General features: G+C 36.2%; 2 protein-coding genes across 2 annotated transcripts; one reads left to right on the top strand and one right to left on the bottom strand.

Annotated features, from left to right (window-relative positions):
• Positions 1-2: 2 nt before the first annotated feature.
• Positions 3-12,419, bottom strand: LOC117382675 (calpain-1 catalytic subunit-like). The gene is made up of 22 exons (XM_033979899.2): positions 12,314-12,419; positions 8,701-8,947; positions 7,842-7,911; positions 7,126-7,244; positions 6,317-6,450; positions 6,013-6,181; positions 5,316-5,399; positions 5,162-5,247; positions 5,017-5,091; positions 4,278-4,438; positions 3,059-3,228; positions 2,963-2,974; positions 2,340-2,551; positions 2,215-2,254; positions 2,069-2,134; positions 1,442-1,499; positions 1,123-1,187; positions 973-1,041; positions 809-887; positions 602-715; positions 434-492; positions 3-350 (listed from the first exon to the last, which is right to left on the bottom strand). Exons 2-22 carry the CDS (start codon positions 8,944-8,946, stop codon positions 324-326), a joined length of 2,115 nt encoding a protein of 704 aa, XP_033835790.1. The 5' UTR covers position 8,947; positions 12,314-12,419; the 3' UTR covers positions 3-323.
• A 1,683-nt stretch (positions 12,420-14,102) lies between these two features.
• LOC117382684 (calpain-2 catalytic subunit-like) lies at positions 14,103-23,772 on the top strand. Its single transcript, XM_033979915.2, has 21 exons — positions 14,103-14,384; positions 15,035-15,104; positions 16,018-16,136; positions 16,238-16,371; positions 17,275-17,443; positions 18,162-18,245; positions 18,318-18,403; positions 18,484-18,558; positions 18,861-19,021; positions 19,925-20,097; positions 20,510-20,521; positions 20,637-20,848; positions 20,943-20,979; positions 21,273-21,338; positions 21,412-21,469; positions 21,559-21,623; positions 21,732-21,800; positions 21,996-22,074; positions 22,786-22,902; positions 23,356-23,414; positions 23,648-23,772. Exons 1-21 carry the CDS (start codon positions 14,148-14,150, stop codon positions 23,669-23,671), a joined length of 2,106 nt encoding a protein of 701 aa, XP_033835806.1. The 5' UTR covers positions 14,103-14,147; the 3' UTR covers positions 23,672-23,772.
• Positions 23,773-23,869: the final 97 nt, after the last annotated feature.

Here is a 23,869-nt window from a genome sequence, read left to right as displayed (position 1 = left end):
ACCTATAACTTGGCCTGATAGCATCACATTCTTGCCTTCATGCATACAGATAAGTTTAATGCCATACTATGGAACACTCTAGGCACTGCAATAGTGGTTTTCAACATTTTCATTAATCACAGTTTTCTTTAGATATATAGTACACTTTAACATTTGTTATTGTGACAGGCCTAACAATTACAGTATTTTGCTACGTAATACTGAGGTGGGATGTGTTTGAAAATCTTTATTTCTGTAAGGCTGAGGGTCTTCAGGGCTCCTGGGTTCTGACAGTCTGCATGGCACTATACCTCTTTATGCTTCTTTCAAACTAGACATTTCTTTTAGCCACACATTGTGACGTACAGCCACTAATAGAGAGAAACAGATGTTAATGATAGGAACAAGTGAACCTATGTAACTATTAAGTCATTTAAAAAGAAACAAAACATACTTCGGTTAGAGTCAGCTCAGCTGTTCCAGATCCTTCTGTGTCGAAAAGCTGGAAAGACCCTGTGAAAAAGTATAACAAGTTATACTGTAGTTATAGTACAGTTATACGGTAAATTTCTTATGTGACTATTTAATAGAAACATTTATAAAACAATAGCTCTATACTCACTAAACATGGCCTCAAGTTTGACCAAGCAGCAGATGAAGTTGTCAAAATCAATCATTTCATTCTCTGCATATCGGGCTACTAGGATCTGATTTAGTTTGTTATTCAGTTTAAAACCTAAAAAAATAAGAATAATAAAAAAACAAGTTAACATTACTCATTTGAAGAATAGTATGTCTTCATAAGTAACAAAAAGCTTAATTACAGTACCTGCTCCTTCCACAGCCAGGCGCATCTCATATGAACTCATAGCACCGGATTTATCAAGATCATATTGTCTAAAAATTGTCTAAAAGTTGAGACAGACAAAATTCAAATTAATACAAATGGATTTTCTCTTTTTATTGATTTGGATTTTTTATTTTTATTCTTACCAGCCATTTACGAATTTTATTCCAGAGGATCTGAAACTCCACCAGCCCCAAACGAGCACTACCGTCTTTCTGATTTAAGTGGTGTTAAGTTGAAAACTAAACAAGTAAATGGTACAACAATATATTTTAATCAATATTTAACAAGGATACATCCATTAGGTTAACCATGGTTCGACAGGACTCCATACTGAACCCATCTGTCTTCAAATCTTTGTCTGTAATGAAACAGACCCAATAAAAGCGCATTACATAATCTATATAAAATGGGTTTACTTTTAGAGTCCATTATTTTAGCGTGACTTGAACCACAACCAAGACATTTTACCAACAGTGCTGAAGTAATATGTTATTGATAAGAACTATTAAAAGAAATCAACAGTAGGCAGTGGAATTTAATGCTATGATGCAAGATCTACAACTTGTATGTAAACTTTCCTGGAGACATTATTGTGTTTACTAAATGACTCACGTTTAGACAGCACTCTGTTCAGAATGGTCCTCAGCTCACGAATGGAAATCTCCATATCCTGAAGTAGTTAAACAGACATTAAAGGGCCCATATTACGCTATTTTCTAGTCAATGTTATAATGTTGTTTCCACATCAAAAGCATACCTAGACTTGTGTTTTGTTTCATTCACACATGTATTACAAATCCTGCATATTTTGGCGGAGTTCTTCTCTCAAACAGAAATAACTCTGTTCCACCTTGTGATGTCATGTGGTAATATAGGAGGTTTTCCACTGAGTTTTTAAACTCCATACAACTTTATTAGAATCATTTGATTTGATGATTTCAGTCCTGGAATTGCCAAGGTAAAATGTAGCTGTTAAACTGAAAACTACCACTACATGACATTACAAGGTGGAACAGGGCATATTGAGCTTTGAAGATAGACAAATAAACTAGGATTACTCAAATCTGTGTGAATGAAAAAACAATACAACTCCAGGTATGTTTCTGGAGTTGTGCTTATTTTATTTTATGAGGTAACAGCATTATAACATGGCTTAAAGCTCACAAGGATACATTTTGTGTGATATAAAACCTATAACATTGAATTTAAAAGAAATCATAGAATGTTTTGAACACATACCTCTCCAGCAAGTTGGGCAAACATTGCTTTGAAGGAATCATCAATGTCATCTTCAGTGATTTGATCCTTGAAGTAAATTTAGACTTTAATTAACACAGCAATCCCGCATTAGATCAATTTTTTAATTACTCTAAAAGGGTGCTCACCTCATCCACCAACTCAGCAACAACCTCATCATCCAATTCCCTGTTGAGCACAAAAAACATTATTACAAAGCTAAAAATACATAATTAAAAACTGAAGTAGCTAATGAAAAAAGAAGAAAACATACTCTGTTTCTGATTGTTTCTCAGTAAAGACTCTGAGGACAAAATCAGCCTCTTTCCCAGGTTCAAATGTGGAGGGAACCACGAGGTACTCTCCAGGAGGTAACCGCAGCCGGGTGCTCACCTCACGCAAGTTTATGAAGGTCTCAGAGCGAGCACAAGACGAGTGGGACAAAAAGAAATTCTTCTTCAAGTGCACGTTCTGACAACCTCTGTACTACAAACAAGAAATAAACCAGGTAATTAATGCAGTGAATTAATATTAGACATTACATAGTAACTCAGTTGCTCAAAATAAAAGGACAAAACAGATATAAAATGCATTTAAAGCCAGTTTAAATTGTGACTACAACTGCTGCTCCAATCAATAACAAAAAATACAGTTACATTTTATTTTGGAATGATGGGCGCTCTTTCAACCTCACTCTACCTCTACAGTGGCTTTAAAATGATGAAGTTAAGACATTACCTAAAATTATAATATGTGTATTCTCCTTCTGCCACTGTTTCTTGTGAATACAACAAATACAAAAAAAGGTATTTTTTGTTTGATTTTGTTTTCTATATTCAAGCAGGCCCTATGCATTACCGGTAAGTAAATATTAAAAATATTTTATACTTGACATACCTCTTCAGGAATCTGTGGAAAGAAAACACATATATAATTAATTATGTAAAGATTCATATAGTCAAAAATGAATGACTTAAAAAAAGTAAACATTACCTCATAGAGAGCAAATCCAATGGTGTGCATGTCCTGTCCTTGGCGTCTGTATCTGCGGCGATCCTTCTGCATCAGAGCCACCAAGAAACTACAGGCCACTTCATCATCCTCCGGATCGTCATCCTCCTCCAGGAGAGTGATCTTGTACTGGGGGTTGATCCAAAACGTGTCTGAACAGAAGGTAATGGAGTCAGTAAGATTCAAGTCCTTGCAAAAATATGTATCATCAGCCATTTTCTTTGGTTTGGCAATGATTTTTATTCTAGATTCTGCTCTGGATAAGAGTAAAAAAAAATTTAATGTACTGAATCTTACTAAGTGGCCTGTATTAGAGGCCTCAGTACATTTTTCGTAGTGTGCAAATGAACAAAATTTCATGCTTGTGTATGGGTGTATATTCATTATAATCTATGATCTACTAAAAGAACTTCAGTTTCTGTTCAAGTTGAGGCCAAATGTATTCATACTTTGTAAAGTACAAAGCAAATCAGCTAAGCGAATGTCTGGAACCAGATCAATATACTGTGGTCGGTAAATCACATTGTAATGTAATACATTTTGAAATGTAGAGAACAGAAAAATAAAAAAGAATAGAAACAAAAAGGACAGCTTGCAGATTCATAACAATTCATGTTTCATGCAAAAAAAAAAAAAAAAAAATGTAAAAAGTGTTTCAAAAACTAAATGATTCATTATTAATATTTCCATTATTAAACTGGAACTGAAAAATTTGCGGGAATGTTACAGAACTAAATCCAAAGGAATAACTAGAAATACCAATGTCAATTTAAAGTAGATTCAAGGTTTTAAGGTACACTTTATTTACACTAATTTAGCCCATCCTTCCTTCTGGGACATCTCCTCAGAGCAGTCAGCACTACATGCCCGTGTCAGGGGACCCATCTCCGTGATCTTGTTGCTAGGATTGGTCAGGACAACGTTCACTGGAGGATTGTACCTATTGTGCACGTTTTGGGGTGATGTGGTAAATTGGAGCGCCGGGAGGAAACACACTCAGACACAAGGAGAACACGCAAACTCCATGAGTGACCCAGGTATAGAACTTGGAACCTTCTTGGTATGAACCGTTATTTTACCCCATTGTACTTTACAGCTTTGTTTAGTCTTTCCACTAACACAGAAATAAAATAAGCACTTTCATTAAAATGTTGCCATGTTTTGAAAGTAGGCCTTCCACCTACGCCTAGTTGGTACTCACTGGGATGGTTCCTGCAGCCCCCCGCGGTGCTTCCCCTCCTCCACGTCCCATAGAACTTGATGGTGTTCCAGTGACTGAGGCTGTCCTCACTCAGAGCATCCGCTGTCAGGTTACAAATCTCCAGACGAGAAAACTGCCGCAGAAACTCACTGAAGGCCATCCTGTGAATGAGCACAATGTGTGAGCTGTTTGTCGAATCATATCAATGTGTTCAAGGAAATTAGATTATCAGTGGTCAGTGGTGATGGTTCAGCTGGAAATCAAACACACAACTGTCATCTTATGTGATATAGGTACAGTGTAAGAGACAGTACACTAATCAAAACCAAATCTTGACCCTGTGACAATCTGCCAGTTTTGAGAGATTGCTGTAACATGGAAGATAAAAGCCAAAGAGACAACATTTCTATGGAAGCAAGCACCAAGAGGACCTCCTCCAGGCCAAATAAGAGTCAGGTTTGTGGGAAAGCAAGACTCATCATAGTAAGGATGCATCTTTTTCTGTCCAAAATGCAAAAACAGGCTTTTATTTTTGTCCGTTTTTTGGAAGTTACATACTGGGGCTTTAAAAGTCAAAAACATGAAAAAGACCATTGAGTAACTCTAATGTAAGCCTACAGCGGAGAATACCTTGTGTCATACATGTTATAAATAGAGTGAAACATTGGTGCAGTAGTCACAAGTGCACAGCTGCTAATGGCATGCCAATACATAAACACGGCAAAAGCAAGCGCCTTACCAAAACTCCCCATCCTCCATTTTACAGTTCAAATCTTCTCTTTCAGACGCATCAATTTGATCCCATTCAGAAGAACTGCACACACATATAACCACATTATATATACTGAAATATGATGATGAATAAAAGTATTAAATGAACTGACTTGTCGCTCCAGGCTCCAGTCCACTCCACCTGGCCCCAAGGGTTACGTATCCGGATGAGACGCTCCATTCGACCTCGGTAATTGACCTAAGACAACATACTATCAGAATATAATATGTAAAATATATACATGTGGTAAACCATAGTAGACCGACCTCCTTGAGTCCTGTGACTGAGTAGGCATGGCCCTTCACCAGCTTCTTGAAAGTAACAGCCTCCATATCAAAGGCACTGGTGATCTAAACAGGAATAAAAATGTAGAAATTCAGAAATTGTACATGAATCTTCTTCCCTCTGGGGTCTGCTAGCAGAGTGGCTGTACACTCTTGAGCACGTATTCAATAAAACAATACAATAAAGCAATAACAATTAATTTCTATTTGGCAATCTACTATTTTATTATTATAAGTTGTTAATTCTAGAGTATGGACCTAAATTTTATAGAACAAAGCAACACAAAGCCTTGTTAGAGAGACCACTTCTGAATGGCCAACACACATCAGCTTATAAGCTCCAAATGTTCTAACAGCTAGTAATGTGAAACTGCCATCACTTCTGACACTAATGTAGTGTAAGGAAGCATGCTGAATTCCTTCTGATTACACTACTATTAGCTATTTTTTCTGCAATTTTATTATATTTAAATGTTATATGTTTGACTGAACTAGTATTGTTTTAAGATAGTCTTATTTTTTTGTTCAAACCAGGTTGTTAGAATACAGGCTTTACTCTTGTTTGATATAATATTGTGTTGATTCTTTTGCCTTTGAACGTTGCTGATGCAGAACTGAGGTACAATGTATTTTGCATTGATTTGAGATTCATGTATGTGTGTGTGTATGTGCCATTTACATCAATAGAGCAGCCGAGCAGTGATCCTCTGTCCAGTGCCTTCCTGATGATCCTGTACAGATCTCGTGGAGCTTTTTGGAGTTCGTACATCTCAGAAACTCCTCCAGTAAAATCCTCAAACCCTTCAGTTGTGCTGCCTCCAGATAGGGCCTCATAGGATCCATTTAACCTTAAAACCACAGAGAGAAAATAACAGCATCCTACCATCACAGCTGCACATTACAAGCTTGTTAGGAATGCATTGACCATTTCCTGTCGTATCAATGAATAATTTATCATAATGGTTGGTCGTTTTATATCCTACTTAGCATAGGCCTTCTCCAGCAGTGCACTCCAGAATTCATTGCCCTCAGCAGAGTGGACAAACATGAGTTCTCCATCTTTGACAGGAAGTCGATCATCTATTACCACGTCAACCCAATCACCAAACTGCCAAAACTGCAACAAACAGAGTGAAGAATCAGCATTTCTCAAAGTGACTGTAACCACTAGTGTGTCCATGATTCAACACTTCTGTGCATTGTCCTTTAGGTTGTTAGTGTAAAACTGCCTGATACAAACAATACAAAATCTAAATTACTAATATAAACATGAAATTTGAAGATTTTGGTCACAACATCAGGTTTTTCAATAACTTTTAAAATACATTATGTAAATGCTTACATACATCTGTATAAATTCATATATATACAAATTATAGGGGTAGGACGAGACACAATTCCCACAAGGCGAGACATGAGATTGGGTCCACGAGAACAAGACAAGATTTTGAAAGATTTGTAATAAATAAATTGCCCAATCCAGTTCACAATTTTGGCCTAACAATTTATTTTATTTAATACTTTTGTTGTCATTTTAGTACTGTGTTTTGGAACTACAGCTTTCAAGGAGGTGTAACTCACAAGCACTTTACTTTATTTTGTCCAATCCAAATGTAAACACATCTCACAAGATAATTTTCCATGTGCATGCAATCTGGTGGCAATGTTGTCTCGCAAGATCCTTAACAATAACATAATAATGTGAAACTAAATTCAAGTTAGTCAAGCTAGTTTCCTAGCAAACGAATAGATAATAAAGTCATGTTTACAATAAATGTGGCAAATGGGATACCTGGAAATGGAAGATGCCGGCGTAGTCGTCCTGAAAAGACTGACCATGTGGAACAACACGGTGCAGAAGTCTCTCATTCAGAGTGAGCGATCCAATGGCAGCTAAGAGCCAACAGTCACCTGGAAGACAACAACTCATGTTTTAAGCTTTAATGAATGTAGGGATTATTTAAACATATTCATTCACTGAAATACTTTGGTAATTAATTTAATGGCCCTTGTGTTAATGCCAGTAATGCAATACTGCACTGAAGCATATTCTGCTTACACGATGCACCTTATCAATAATATTTATTGATTTTGATATTTTGATATTTGATTATTAATATTTATTTTTATTCTTTTGGTCATAATTAGGTTATTTTTGTCTGGAAAAACACTTATCTGTTCACAACTATTATTTACGTATACTAAACAAATATATAAAAATAATTTGTTTTGATGGGTAGCCACCACTGGTTTTAATAACAATGATGCACTGCCTCATATAGTACAGATTACATAACCTAAGATCACCTGTGTAATTTGTATGTATAAAGGATTATTGTTATTAATATTGATATTATTGTTATTATTGTTATTTTTATCATCATCAGCAGCAGCATAAAGCTTTGTTCCTTGTATTAAGCCAGAACTTGATACTGTTAATAATAGTTCAGGTGTGTCAAAGCAGAGACGGATTTAAAATTTGATTTTTTTTTTTTTATATGAACTCACCCAGGGCTCCCTGGCAAATGTCTGTCCTGGTGGCACCTCCCACAATGAACTGAGGATCTTCTGCCAGCTCCTAAAAATACACCGATATTTATCACGTTCTATTTATTATTACAATAAACAAACATTTGATGAATGTGATCTCAGAGTGTGTGTTTAATTCAATGGTATGACTGATAGATCCATGTTACTGCTCTGCGTGGGTGCTGGCATGTGGAGCGAGGGAGTGGTTGGGGACAGCTGCAGTGTCCTGTCTCGACTTGAGTCTTTATGTCTGAACTCGCAGGGACAAAATGAGGGAAAGTGATAGGTTTGTTTACGCACAAGGTCAAGTGAGCAACAACAGATAAACAACTGCTGATATAAATAACACTTTGGAGCATTTGTGCAAAATAAATTAATCGGAAATACAATACGAATAATATTTAGTAGCAACACTAGCAAAGAGCATAAAATATTTTATAACCAGCTTCTTTTTTAACCACTACTTGCAATTGTGTTTTTACAAATTGAATGTGTAATGACTATATTCAATACAACAGAATAAAACTTTTGTCATTGCTATCAATCATTTTAGTTTTCATTGATTTATTATAGTTTGCCACAAAGTCAGATACCCTACCTGTCATAATCATTTCCATTTACCCAAGCTTGAACAAATGTTACATTTCCTTGTGAGTCTCTATAGATGGATTTTAGATTACATATAAATATAACTTTAAAATTACTATGTCAGTGTTTCTGTACTGAATCCCATAGGAATTGGCTTAAATGTTTACAATTATTACATATTTTGGATTGCACATGTATGCTTATTTCCTATATTAAAATATAAACCCGTAGCCTCCATCCTCTGTCTCACCGAAGGTCTCATCCACTCCACATCCCTGGTTTTGGCAGAGTATGGAGCCAGCTCCTTAAATCCCAGAGAGGGGGGTTCGGCCGGAAACAGGGGGTCTTCAAACAGGCTCCCAGACTCCACACACTCCTGCTTTAACGCCTCATAATCCTGGTTAGCGAACTTCACAGCTTGCTCGTGAGACCCCATGCCTTGTGATCGCAGTCTGTTAGCATGTATGCTTGCAGAAATCCCTCCAGTCGTGAACATACTGGTGAAAGATACCAATGTAAACCAAAGTGAGTGACTGAGCAAGGCTGCTACAAGATATTAATAGCACAAGGCTAATCAGAGAGTAAGTGTTACAGCACAGCAATTGAGTTTAGAGAAGAGAATGTAGTAGTCATAAAAGGGCTGGGCAAGATGGGTGATATGAATGGTCTGTTTTTGTTGCAAGAAAATATAGAAATTAGTTGAGGTAAAACTGCAAATTCATCATCAGAGAATTTGGGCAAAAAATTCATCAACAAAAAAAATAAAGATTTAAGAAGTAGTTAACAAGGCATATGGGCATATTGAGGCCTTTTTAAAGTTTATTATAAATCTATATATTAACTGTTATGACAAGAAAGATATTAGAATTCAGAAAAAACAGGATTCAGAACCATTACCTCATAACAGATGTTTTTACTTTTAGCATTTGAAAAAACAAATGGCAAAATAACATTATGAATACTTTGAAGCTAATGAACAAATTTAGAAGTCCAAATTGTGTAAGTCAGTGGTTCTCAAACTATGGTATGGGGACCATTCTTCAGATGTAGCAGTTCCTGGTTTTATGCCATTTTGGTCCTGGACTCGCTAGGGCTTTTGAACAGAACATCTAATCTTGAGTTTGTCTATTCACAAGTGATTTGGCTTTGTTAACATCATGACTTTAGTTAAGGAATGTTCTGGTTTTGTCGATTTTTATGAAGCTACATCTTAAAAGGGAGTAGTCTGAGAACCAGTGGCATGAGCAAATTAAACTCAACTAAGCAGCAAAATAAAATATACAGCTGGAAAGTATTTTTTGAATATCTTATCTTCAGATTATGCATTGTTATTTGCTGTAGTAACAGAAGTCACCAACGCCCAACAGTGATAGGACAGACACACAGTGGGATGGGGAAAGTAGCTGCGTACTAAGAAACATTAACCAAGAAAAGAATAGCCTTAGGACAACCTAAAACACCACAAAAAATAACAAAGGGAGTTAGAAATTGGATACCTTGGCTCTATAGGCAGGCTGAGAGGAAAGACAAAAACATACAGTCACAAACGAATATTTCAGTATACGCAAGTTGTAGGGTTGTCAAAAAATTCTATAACCAAATACTAACACTAATAGGTACTAAAACTATTGAAACTAGATACTCATTTGATACTAGGGTTGTCAAAAGTATTGAAAATCAGACACTAATCAATACTCAAACTAATATTGTAACCAGATACTCATTTGAGCAGGTATCGATACTGAAAAAAAAATAACTACAAAAATAACGACAAAATTTGAGCTTTCCTGAACAGTTTCAGTATGATTTTGAGCTTTATCGGAACGTAGCAGACCTCATGCTAAGATAAAGAAAGTACACTTATTTTGTACACTTATTTTGTAAGTAGTAAGTAATCAGTATCGAGTATTGACTGAATTCCTTAGTACTGAAATTGAGTTGAACACTTGATACTGAAAAAAATACATAAATGGGATAAAGTTGGATCTTTAATGAATAGTTTTATATTCCTCTTGATCCATATCATTAGTAATGACCACATGATAATATAAAATAGAATAGTTCTTATTTTAGATTTAAATATGAAAGAAAAACGTGTTTTTAGTATCAGGCATTTTATTTTTTTCCTCCAAAATTTTAGTATCATGACAACAGTTGTACAAAAAGTGTTTATGTTATCTATATGCAGAGGGAGCAGCATTCTATAGCTGTTTTTTTTTCTGAGAGTGTGGCCCTAATGATTTTCTATACTACTTATAAGCACTTAACTTAATGGAGCTAGTGATAATGCAAAGAAAATCAGCTTAGAATAGATTTTAGCTTTTACGATTGTTTAAAGTTGTCACATTTTTTGTTCTGAAAGTCCTGGGAAAACCATAGTGTGCGACGGTTAATTATGTAGCCTCACTCAAAGGGAATGCCAATGAGCCCCTGTAAACAATGAGGTCTCTCAAAGCTCAGGCTCATAGTTGGATAGAGCAGCCGTGACAAGCAAAACTACCAGGTTTTTGCTTTCAAAATGCAGTTCTAAGCAACACTTCATAGACTGTGGTTATACAGTTCTATGAAGTTTATTTCTCAGCACATTGCAAAAAGGAAAAAAAATGCTATGGTCATGGTAATGGAGTAATGATGCAGAAAATGAGAAGTAGCATGCATTTCTAATTGCACACACACTCCACAAATTTTAATAAATTTGAACTAAATTTGGAACTTATTCTGGACTGGACCAGGACTAAACCAGAATTGGAAGGGGATCAGACCAAGTCTGGGCTTTCATCAGGACTAAACTTGGCTCAATAGTGAATAAACTGCCCACTTGCAGTCTTTGGTCCAAGTTCAATATGGAAAAGAACATTTTTTAAATATTACTAAATGTGGAAAGAAATATCAGAACCAAAAGTAGATTATTAATTTACTAGAGCATTTTCCACACAGTATCCTGCTATTCATCGTTTCCTGCTTCCTTATGTGATATTTTGATGATGTTTCGCCATTCAAAAGATATAATATTTTTATTGTTAATTGCTATGGCAACAGTCCCAAGAAACCCATGGATCGATTAGGCCTGTAACATTGAAACAAGTCCACTAATTGTAGGCCTATAGTGGAGATCACATATTAATTTACCTATTGTTTACAGCACTGACATTTTGGCAGTTTGAAGTGGGTGTATCACAGAGCTGGTATTTACCCTAGAAACAGCTCTCCAGACAGGAGTTTGTTTATATGACCTGCCCCCCCACCGTGAGCGTGAGGCCCCACATGCCTCTACTACAGGAATGTCCCTAGGCTGACACAACGACACAGAGGATGGATATTTGGATGGACACAAACAGAGACAATCTTTCCCTCGGGCCAGTGAGCATGGAAGAGCAGCTGCTGATCCATGCAAGATCCTACTGAATTGATGATGTCACCTTTTGGACTTTAACCTTAGACTGCATTAAACGAGCAAAATGATAGACAGACGCCAATGAATGGAGAGCCCATAAAACAATAAAAGTTGAAAACATGACCTATAAAGAAGCTAAAATGACGCGAGAAGAGATTTGCATAAGGAAGCACCTGTTCAGGGTAGAGAAATTAAAGGCCTCTTAACACAGAAACAATTTAGCCATAAGGATTTTAAGATATAGTTACGCATTTACGTAGTTACGTATTTACGTTGTTTTGCCTTTTATAAATTAGCTAAAATGGTCTAATGATAATATAGCATTGCAAACACCACTTTAGCTTCGTACTCCTGGAAATTAGCTCGGTGGCCTACAGTAGTACTACAATAAGCCAAGGTGCTATCCCGTTATGTCTGAATCTTTCTTCCAATCTCAGAAACTGACAAAAAGAAAGAAAGATTAGCTTACCACGGCTAGCAGAATAAGTTTGGATCACCTCCGAGAGAGGAGTAACGGCGTTATAATCGTATAAATCTGTGTAAAATCAGAGTTTCGAGTGGTGGAGTGGACAGGAGATGAGTATAGCCTTTCAGCAGTGCACACAGCGCAGTGTACAGGCCCTGCCCATGCGGAGCAACGGAGGGGAGGGACAGCTCACGCCCACTGTCCAGAGCGCACAGCCACGGACCACCGCTAGAGGGCGCCCAGGTATAGACTATTCCTCATGTAGCTTAAACCATAGAAGTAGAAGGTAAACGGTTAACTGAAAAGAAAATGATTATAATCCACATTATATTTAACTAATCAACAAATGATATACCCCCCTCTCTCTCTCGCTCTCTCATATTACATTTTGACCGCTCAAGGCCACACAGATTAAGTCCAAACAAAACCATATGCATATTGATCTTTGACAAAACAGACTGCAAAGTAAAGAGGCTGACATGGCAACAGGAAGCAGGATGTAGTAGGATCTTTTCTTTTTTTTTAATTCAATAATAGTAAAGGCATACATCATTTGTGGCATAACAGAACAGTTCCACAATTAAAAGTCAGAACAGACAGAGTATTATGACAAAATGCACAAGAATGTAGGAGCCTCATACAGTAGCCTATGTGAATAGGTGTGGTTGACGTACTCTCTAGACTCCTGACAAAGGTTTAACCACATAGTGCAGCTGGTTAACAGTGCTGCATGTCTGCCAAACCATGGTACATTAACCCTTTAATGTCCATGGCTTAATTTATAGTGGAGGATTTGCCACCTGCTTGTGTCCATGGAGATGTTATCGGTTCGCTTGGAATGTTCCACACAATGGCATTAAACTTACCTGTCTTCATGGAGGCAAGCATGAAACCTCATAAGGCCAAGTTAGAGGTCAGATCTGTGGAGAGGCAAGCCCACTTACAGTAAAAAGTGTAAAATACTTTTCAAGACATTTTAGCAATAATAATATACTGCGGAACATGCAGGTAAACATCTCCATGGGGACAAACAAGTGGTGGAGCCTCTAAGGACAATAAAATAAGAGCAAAATAAGAACAATGCAATAATAATAAACATGAAAACAAGACACTAATACCTAAAATCTGAAAGAACAAACGTTACAAGCCCCTAACCCACTCCTTTTCACCAAACGCACAAAAAGACCCTAACTCATTCTATCCCCATCTCTCAAATACATAAAACCGAATCATAGCATAAAAAGACAACACAGAACTATATAACTATATATAACTATATATAACTATATATATATATATATATATATATATATATATATATATATATATATATATATATATATATATATATATATATATATATATATATATATATATATATATATATATATAGTAATTCTTGTTAGATGTCAGTCACAATTGGATATTCATGGTTATTTTTTAATACACTGCCTCTTGGTACTGTTGCAAAAGATATTCATGTGGTTCCATTGTTCTATTTTCAAACCTCACTTAGGTAATACATAGGTATTATTATCTGTGAAATTACTATCACATTACAAACATACATACATTCATTTTAAATTAGGCAACATTCGTGTAGTATCGTGGTGTATTGCATTGGTCTATAGGCGTGTCCCTGTTTGTTTTCTGCTGTGGTCACGGATATATCAACCCAGATTTGCTTAGAGCTACCACAGTCTTTGCCAACTTCACCTGTCCAATAAGAGCTCCTCCCTTCACCTGTATCACTTCCCTGTATTTGTGCTAGCCCATATAAAAACACACAACTGCACTGCAATCTGTATTCAATCTGTATACACTGCTTGGGTGAAACATGACCTCTATTGCGGATCGGCTGGCTAGGGAGAAGGACAAAGAGGAGGGCATTGGGACAAACCAGCAAGCTGTGAAATATCTGGACCAGGATTATGAGTTCCTAAAACAGACATCTTTACGAAGGGGGCTTTTGTTTGAGGATAACAAGTTTCCAGCATCTCAAAAGTCCTTGGGTTACAATGAGCTGGGACCCTACTCCTCCAAAACCAGAGACGTGGTATGGAAGAGGCCAACGGTAAGAAAGAATAGAATAGAGTGAGAAATGCATTAAGATATCTTGTCATATATTGTGTATGGGGTTATCTAAATTTCAGGAATCTATTTGAATATTCTAGGAAAGGGCAGGACAACAGTAAATCAACAATATTACCCCCCCCCCCCCCCCTTCCCCTCACCTGGCCTTTGTTCTGGCTCACACTTTCTGGCCTTCTTCCGTCAGAACAAAGCTGCTGCAGTTACTGATATGTTTTTGGGGCTGGCTGTAGTGAGTTCAGACAACTGTTGTGCTGTTCTTGCTTTGGCATGGGTTACAGCATACAATAGCCTTTGAAAATAAACAACCAGAAGAAATTTGGTGTTTTTCCTTACTCCTTTTTTCAATGAACTACCAAGCCCTCTGCCTCTTTTGTAAAACTACTAAAATACATCAAGTGTCCTGTTTTACTTTTTCATAGATTACATTTGCTTTTTACTCATATTCCCCTCATATTTAAATCTGTTTCTATAAGGCAAGAAATAACTCAAGTGTGTCAAAGAGTGTTTAAACATCCAGAAACCAACAAGGAAACATGTGTACAGTGGCTAATAAGTAATGGACAATCCCTATTTGGTCGTGACATTAATGTGGCTACAATTAACCATACTAATTACTGGTTGTTATTTTAGGAGTTGTGCTCTGACCCTAAATTCATTGATGATGGAGCCACAAGGACAGACATTTGTCAAGGAGCATTGGGTAAGTTTAAAAATGTGTCTAATTTGAATTGTTTAAACTACATCAGGCAGAAATTAAATAAAGTCGTAATGTTTTGTTCTCAAGTATATATTGATTTCATTACATACATATAGTAAAACGCAATTAAAGCTTATACTTGCATAAGGCCATATTACAAAAACCTAGCAGGGTATTGGTGGTTTTCAGATTTTAAAGTGTAATGATGTCTCCCAGATGGGGAGCAAGGGACAATTTTCCCTATTGATTACATTGTACTTTGACATGGAATATCTAAAAGGTACACTCACAATTGTTGAACCTGGTGACTAGACCTTGTAGAACCCATTATATTACAACAAAAATCAGGTTTTTTAACAGTATTCATTTTAGCTGCCCCCATCCTGTGTCCGATGTTACTGACCTATAGAAAGCAATATCTGGATTTCATCACAACATTCTATAGGCCAACAGTATATTATATGGAGAGGAAGCTAGATTTTAATATTTTTATAAAAGCATTCTGGTGCAAATATAGTGAGTTATAGGCTTCAGTCACTAATACAGATGATCAGATTCAAAACTGGTAGATTTGCCTTCTCGATATTTCATTGGAAAGTACTATGTTATCAATAGGGCAAATTGTCTCTCCACTGCTGCCCCCCCATCTGGGAGTATGACATCAGCATGTTCTAGGATCTGAAAACTACCAATATAAACTATGGGTCCAAAAATATCAAGGTACTGATATGAAATGATAACTGACAGCTGTTATTATAGATGCCAGATAACTAAGACATATTTCTCCATCTTTCAAACCACAAAACCATGACATATTATGTAAAAGGTATTACTATTAATCATCTGTAATTCACACATACCTTTTGGCTTGTAAAAGTTGGCTAATCTTGTGGTATTGTGTGCTAATATTGTACAGGTGACTGCTGGCTGCTGGCGGCCATTGCTTCTCTGACCCTGGACCAGAGGATTTTGGCTCGAGTGGTGCCACCTGGACAAAGTTTTACTGAGGACTATGCTGGTATTTTTCACTTCCAGGTCAGTTTCTATCAGGCTTTATATTTTTAACTGTCTATCCAAGAAGGAATAAATTCTATCATGAATTTACTACAATTATATATATTTTTTTTTCATTTTAGTTTTGGCAATATGGTGAATGGGTGGATGTTGTTATTGACGACCGTTTGCCCACCAAAGATGGAAAGCTGCTCTTTGTTCATTCTGCAGAGGGGTCTGAATTTTGGAGTGCCCTGCTGGAGAAGGCCTATGCTAAGCATGTTGACCTTTTGTTTTTCACCTTACAGTATACTATTGATTTAGCTGTCTGTTTAAAAAAAAGTTTACAGATATCAAAACTTGATACATTTGTAGTGTTTTCCATTAACAGAGGAGACCCCCATAGTCTAATTTGCTCCTCCATAATCTATAAACTAGCTAAATTAAAATAAAAATAAAAAATGGTTATACAAATTATGATTTGTGCTTGTAGTGTTGTCATAAACATATAGAAGTGACCATTTTGAATAGGTAATCGGTGCTTTTTTGTTCAGTAGATGCAATAAGTGGCGTTTATACTCCACAATATTGTATTAAATAAAATTATTCAAACATGGATCACCTTGGTATAAACCTGTGGGGAACACTGCAATTGGTGTTAAAACTACTGGAGCATTGTAAAATTCAGGAGTACTTTAAAATTCTGCCACAGCCATGTCACATATACTAATATTTATTTTACCACTAACCATAACTATAATGACAGGTACTACAAACACCACTGTTGATAATAATGTAAGAGAATTATATGGCACATTTGCAGAAGTTGTTTCACAATTGGGTGCATTATGCATTCAGTCCATATTCCGTGGTGGTGCGCTACTTCTTTATCACAGCTGCCCTGGTGTAAACTGACATGAAAGGCCTCCAATCTGTGCAATCAGACATCAATCATGCAATATATTTTCATACACAGGCCAGGTATGTGAAGTGTTTTGCCTAAGGACAAAACAACAGTATACGTTGGTAGTCAGGGTAAATTGAAGCCACCAAGCCACTGTTGCACCAACTACCAGTTACTTCTTCTAATACCATTACTACCACCAACACGCTAATTGTAATGGAGAAATCTTACTTTAAATGTAATAAAGTGTATGCTGTGTGTATATGCCATTTCCAGATTGAATGGCAGCTATGAGGCCCTGGCTGGAGGCAGCACCATCGAGGGCTTTGAAGACTTCACTGGAGGAATTGGAGAAATTTACGAATTGAACAATGCCCCGCCACACCTTTTTCAAATCATGCAGAAGGCCCTGAAACTCGGCTCGCTCATGGGCTGCTCGATAGACGTGAGTCTGTATTCCATCCATATTTATTTAACTTTACAAACATAACAGGACTTTGTGGTGGGTTTTAGAGTGGTGAAAATCTAGCATTAGTTTTGACTTATTAATAGGTTTAGTAATTAACAGTTAAAAACTCAATATTATATCTTTGAGTGGGCAAAAGTCACAAAAATATCACCTACAAACAGGAAATGGAAACCCATCAACAGAGACTAAGATTATCACAATATAAATGATTGAACTTAACTTAATTGTAAACGCAATGATAACATAAATTATGACGTCCTCTGCAAAAAATAAATATCTTATTATGTAAAATTTGTAAAACTGCATCCCTCAGTATCCAGGCATGACCCATAGTAAAAGAAAAAATTCAAATCTGTCAACTGGACAAAAAGTTGCACAAGTGAAGATGTTTCGCTGCTCATTCAAGCTGCTTCTTCAGTTCTGGTCAGACGACTGGTGGACACTGCCTTATATCTGTCTCTAGCTCCTCCCTTCAAATAGATATAAGACAGTAACCAGAACTGAAGAAGCGTCTTGGATGAGCAGCGAAACGTCTTCACTCATACAGCTTTTTGTCCCACTGACAGATTTGAATTTTGCTTTTATTATATGACAGCGTATGAACTGTGAACTAGATCTACTCTTTGAAACATAATTCCAGTATTTGCTATTTAAAATTGTCCAACCTGTATGTACCTGTATTTTGTTTTTTCAGATTACCAGTGCATATGAATCAGAGGCCATAACATCTCATAAGCTGGTGAAAGGACATGCCTATTCTGTTACTGGGGCAGAGGAGGTAACAAAAACATCAGAGTTAAAGATAAAAGACGTATGTTTTGGCTTACATCTTACAATAACATGATTACAGGTGAATTATAGAGGCAGAAAGGTTCAGCTGATCCGAGTGAGAAACCCCTGGGGACAAGTGGAGTGGACTGGGGCCTGGAGTGATGGGTAAAACAATGTATCACTTTTACATGTAAAATTACTGAAGGATGGTGTTGTTATTTACATTACAACAAATTCTAAATCAGGTCGAACGAGTGGAGCCACATCAGTGAAGATGAAAAAACTAAACTGAACCATATCTCTGATGATGGGGAATTCTGGTAAAGTACATTCCTTGTGTAAAAAATGGCCAGTGTAAATCTAGGCTTTTCAAATACGTAATGCCACCGAAAAAGTCCAAACTGCTAGTCTAAACTATGACTTGAATCTATGGTTTTCAGAATGATAAAAAAAAAATAGAACAGGTGCAGTACATCGATGGATTGAATACAAAACATTCAATATATTCATGAGTGTTAGCCCATATGTTATTACCATCATGTTACAGATTTGTAATCAGTTACATTTACTCTTCCACAAAGTGATTTAAATCATTTCTTTTGTGTATGTTATGTTGTTCCAGGATGTCTTATCTAGATTTCACCAGGCACTTTTCAAAATTGGAGATTTGTAACCTGACTCCGGACACTTTGGAGAGTGAAGGCGAGGGCCACTGGAAACACTACCAGTTTGAGGGGATGTGGAGAGTCGGTTCAACTGCTGGGGGCTGCCGTAACCATCCAGGTATGAGCTAAAAGTAAAATAACCACAGCATTGCTCCAGAATTGGGAATAGATAGCAAAAATGTAACCCTTAATCTACAGAGTAACTGTTTGGACTAGTCTGGGTGATTTGATGTAATCAGACAAATGGGTCTATGCAATTTCTTCTACCAAAGAAAATTACAAATATGTTTTAATTTAAAGTATGACACAATATTTTTCTTCTCAGTTTTTCACATTTCACAAAAATATCTGGTGCATAATTCAAAAATTTAGTTTTAGTTTAGTATTTATTTTAAGAACTGAACTGAGACAATAAACTATAATAACAAATATCGAGGTTCTCCACTAGATTATAGCTAATCTGTAATTCCAGATCTAATCTAATAATTAATCTAATCTAATCTAATAATATAATTATAACAGTTAAAACATGCTGCAGATTACTGTGTAGCTCAGTGATGGTGGGATGATAGAGTCATCATTGTAAACTGTATGCCCAGACAAACATGTTGTTGAGTAAATTTAGCATGTGTTCCCATGATGTTAAGTGCTCCCTGTTCAGAGCCTATTGTACTCCACTGTAAACAGAACCTCTGGGGTGGATTTATGGATGTGGGACCTTACGCATGTTTACACTGGCTTATAGTGACGTCTTTAGGCTTCTGCTGCAGGTGCCCAGATGGCATAGTGCCAGTCAGCTGTGAGGTAGTGCTAAGACATTTAACATATGTATTTATGCGGTGCCTGCAGGTGTTCTCATCTGCTCAATGAACTCTATATTTTGCATCCTGTACTTTCTTTTTTTTTATTTAATATCTGTGTCTGAAATAAAGAATTAATAAATATGAGCACTGTATATAGAAGTGTGTTCACACATAAGCTACTTGCATGGGTCTTTGAAGTTGTTTTCTGTTTCCCATAGCAACATTCACCTCCAACCCTCAGTTCGTGGTGCGTTTGGACGAGGTGGACGATGACCCTCTGGATGGGCAGGAGAAGGGCTGCACGTTTCTGGTGGGATTGATGCAGAAGGACATAAGAAAACAGAGGCAACTCAACAAAGACCTGGAGATCATTGGCTTTGCCATTTATGAGGTGTGTATTTCATGGACCTATGTAAAAATAAGGAATCACAGCATTTTATTTTCAAGCAACTTTCATGTCTTACAATTCACCTAATTCACCTCGAAGATGAGGTCAGTTCTGTGATAGACGACCCTGTTCAGCATAAGAATGGATATATTTCAAAATATTTATAAACACCTACTTGAATAAATGTAAGATAGATAGGTTAAAGCCATACTGTGAAACATTTGTGGCAAAGCAATAAGATTTCTATACAGGCAAGCAGGTAGAGAGACTCCCCAACAGAAAAGTTACATAATGCAGGTACATAAACTGTACAGTGACATTGATTTGCCTAGTAGAAGGCCTATGGAAGAAATATTACACATTTTTGCATAAGGCCTATTTATTGTCCTAATGCTGTCTTGTTTCCGCCCTGCAGGTCCCAGAGCAGGTGAGTTTCTTTTAATCTGTCATATATTTCATAGTTAAATCTTTCTGTACTTTTTAGTTTCACTCTCACTCATCATCTACACAACTTAATCTAAAATCTGAGTTTGTATCATTAGTATAAAGGCTCTCGTCATGTGCATCTGGGTCCGGACGTGCTGCTGAGTGAAAATGCAGTTGCCATGAGCCACACGTTCATAAACACTCGCGAGATTTGTGACCGCTTCACGCTGGCCCCAGGGGAATACGCCATCATCCCGTCCACTTTCCAGCCGCACAGGAACGGCAAGTTTGTACTGCGTGTGTTCTCAGAGAAGCAAGCCCACACCAGGTAGGTTTTACCTGTGTTACAGCGACATCTAGTGGAATAACCCCTCCAGTATTCTCTGCAATGTGACAATGTTTGTTTCCTTTTTTATTTATAGTCCTTTGGAGGAGAAAGTTGAAGCTGAAATTGATGAGGTAACATCAATGAAAATGTATGTAATGTAATCTACCTAAAATATATTACTTCACTTTACTCTGCATAGGTATTGAAAGCCATCCAAATAAAAATAAAAAAAGAGTGACACATTTCTGAATACTTGGTAAAATTACAACACACAATAGAACATATACTTTAACCATCTGTGTGGTTGTCATTTAATTTCTAAAGCTGTTCATAGACCACATGTTTTGACTATTAAATGCTCAGGCATATACTTATGTAATTACTTATTGATTCATTCATTTATTTATGTATTTATTTATTTCAGGAGGAGATTTCAAAGAGTGATGTTGATCCTCATTTCAAGAAACTCTTCAAGCAAATTGCAGGAGATGTAAGTAGTAAAATTAAATAACAAATCTAAAATACATGGAACAAAATGTAGCCTAAATGTGCCATTATTACAGGACCTGGAGGTGTCTGTCTTTGAGCTTGTGAGGATTTTGAACAATGTTGTGTCACACCGTATGTAGCCTACAATGTCTGAAACCAGCTTTTTGTGAATGTAATAATATTAATTACTAATATTAATTCAACATTTCTTCTCTTTCAAGGATCTGATATAAAGACAGATGGTTTCAGTCTTGAGACCGGTCGCATTATTGTCAGCCTGTTGGATGTATCCTTATATTTTAAAAAGACAGAATCAAATTAATATTTCATCATCATAAATGTCAGTGAAACAAAAAATATATAATTTAGTGTATTAAACTTAGACATTTAACAGAAAGATGAAAGCTCCAAACTGGGGCTTCTGGAGTTCCACAAACTTTGGCTGAAAATCCAAAGATACCTGGTAGGATAATATTGACTATCTCTGTGTTAATAATAATAATAATAATAATAATAGTTGTTGTTGTTAATATTATTATTATTATTATTATTATTATTATTATTTTTATTATTATTATTATTATTATTATTATTATTATTATTATTATTATTATTATTATTATTATTATTATTATTATTATTATGTTGGTGGTAACAGGAAATCTTCAAGAATCACGACACAGACAACTCTGGCACCATGAGCTCACACGAGATGAGAGACGCTGCCACTGAAGCTGGTAATGTTACATATAACTACAGGCCTAATGGGTCTATTAGAAGAAGTAGATCAGATAAAAGCACAACTGACCAGAAACAAACAGCAAAAAAAAAGTAATTACATTTTTTTTTTTTTATGTAAAGGTTGATGGGTAATTTCTAACTAACATAAACAAAATGGATTGAGACAGGAACAAGAGCAAGCACTATTACAAAGTTTTTGATGAGCTGACAGTTGCCCGGATGTAGTGTGATGTGTGAGTGTAACTGTTTTAAGATGCGGGGAGTGAGCCAAGACAAATTTTCCCTTGGAGATAATAAAGTTAATCTTAATCTTAATCTTAATCTTAATATTAATATTAATCTTAATCTTAATCTTAATCTTAATCAAGCATGCATCATTCATAAAGCCACAATGTCTGTATACTCAAACTGAATTACCACCAAGTTCTTGAATGAACTGCAATAATTGACACATTGCAAATACTGATACATAGAAAATCATTTTAGAGACGTTCTGACTCGCTGTTAGCACAGTGTCTTACTGGTGTCACTGCTGCGCCATTAACTTCTCTGTTGTCGTCAAACTGAACCATCCAGTTTCCCTTTGAACAAAGCCAATGTGGGAGGGGCCAGGAAATATGACCTCTTTAAATGACTCACAATATAAAAAATGCACAAAAATACACACAGAACACACAGAATGTTGAATTGAGTGTGTTTTACCACAGGTTTTCAGGTAAACAGCGCAGTGCTTCAGGTGATCGTGAGCCGTTATGCAGACGCTCAGTTTGCCATAGACTTTGACAGTTTTGTGGGATGTCTCATAAAACTGGAAATGTTGTTCAGTAAGTATGAATACTTGTATAATTGTCAAAGCCACAATTTCATTTTTGCACTGTTTCTCCTTAACTAGTCTCTTATGTACAGTCTTGTTATAGATACATTTTCATTAACCTTTTTTATTCTATTCTTACTTGACACGTCTTTCACTACTTACTTTATTTTTGTTAGAATTATGTCACAGTTTATGATTTGATCTTCATTATTATATTGTTATTTGTGAGCTACTGTGTCCAAGTAATTTCTGTTGTGCTTCAATAATGTCTAAGTAATAGTTCAATTCCAGCTCTAGCCAGTGCATGGTGTTGTTGTGTCATTTGGCTATACTGTACACTACACCCCCCTTGTTTTCTGTGTCTATGTACTCTGTCGCATGAATGAATGTGTACTGTCACAACTAGGGCAACATAATGACATTGAGTGTATTCAAACATAATGTGATTTTTTTTTAAATATAGAAATGTTCAAAGCTTTGGACAAGAGCGAGTCTGGAAAGATTGAGCTGGATATACAACAGGTTTGTTCATTAAAAACTTTGCATTGTTTACTGCCGTTGTGTCAGTGGGCAAGACACATGATGTCACATGATGTTACTTTCATGAATGTGTTAGTGTGTTGATTGTGCATTTGGTGGAATCACTATATCACTATTTATTTTAATGTATACATTTTATACTAAATCTAAAAAGAAAAATCCTTACCAGAAGCATTCATAGTTGACCTGGATCTAACTTTTTTTTTTTTTTGCAGTGGTTGTGTCTAGCCTTGTACTGAGCCTCTCAATCAAGATACAAGATCAAGATTTGTATACTAATAATGCACAGACTTACGTTTACAAAGTATTTAGTATGATGATTCTGTGCAAAATACCAAATAAAAACCATGTTAAAGGTATAATATTGTGTGCCCAAACGTTTTTCTGAAAATTTCCATTGCTGCCTGCCTATTTGAATAGGTTGGCCAGCAGGAACA

The sequence above is a fragment of the Periophthalmus magnuspinnatus genome, chromosome 15 (genome assembly GCF_009829125.3).
Source record: "Periophthalmus magnuspinnatus isolate fPerMag1 chromosome 15, fPerMag1.2.pri, whole genome shotgun sequence".
NCBI classification, from domain to species: domain Eukaryota; kingdom Metazoa; phylum Chordata; class Actinopteri; order Gobiiformes; family Gobiidae; genus Periophthalmus; species Periophthalmus magnuspinnatus.
Note: the sequence above shows the minus strand (reverse complement) of the source record. Positions and strands in the feature narration are given on the sequence as shown.

Coding starts and splice junctions, on each gene's coding strand:
- LOC117382675 (XM_033979899.2), bottom strand. CDS start 8,946: ATGTTCACGACTGGAGGGATTTCTGCAAGCATACATGCTAACAGACTG. Junction 6,182..6,316: donor CTGGAGAAGGCCTATGCTAA/GTAGGATATAAA, acceptor TGTGGTTTTAAG/GTTAAATGGATCCTATGAGG. Junction 5,400..6,012: donor TGCTCGGCTGCTCTATTGAT/GTAAATGGCACA, acceptor ATTCCTGTTTAG/ATCACCAGTGCCTTTGATAT.
- LOC117382684 (XM_033979915.2), top strand. CDS start 14,148: ATGACCTCTATTGCGGATCGGCTGGCTAGGGAGAAGGACAAAGAGGAG. Junction 21,339..21,411: donor TCAAGCAAATTGCAGGAGAT/GTAAGTAGTAAA, acceptor CCATTATTACAG/GACCTGGAGGTGTCTGTCTT. Junction 21,624..21,731: donor TTATTGTCAGCCTGTTGGAT/GTATCCTTATAT, acceptor GACATTTAACAG/AAAGATGAAAGCTCCAAACT.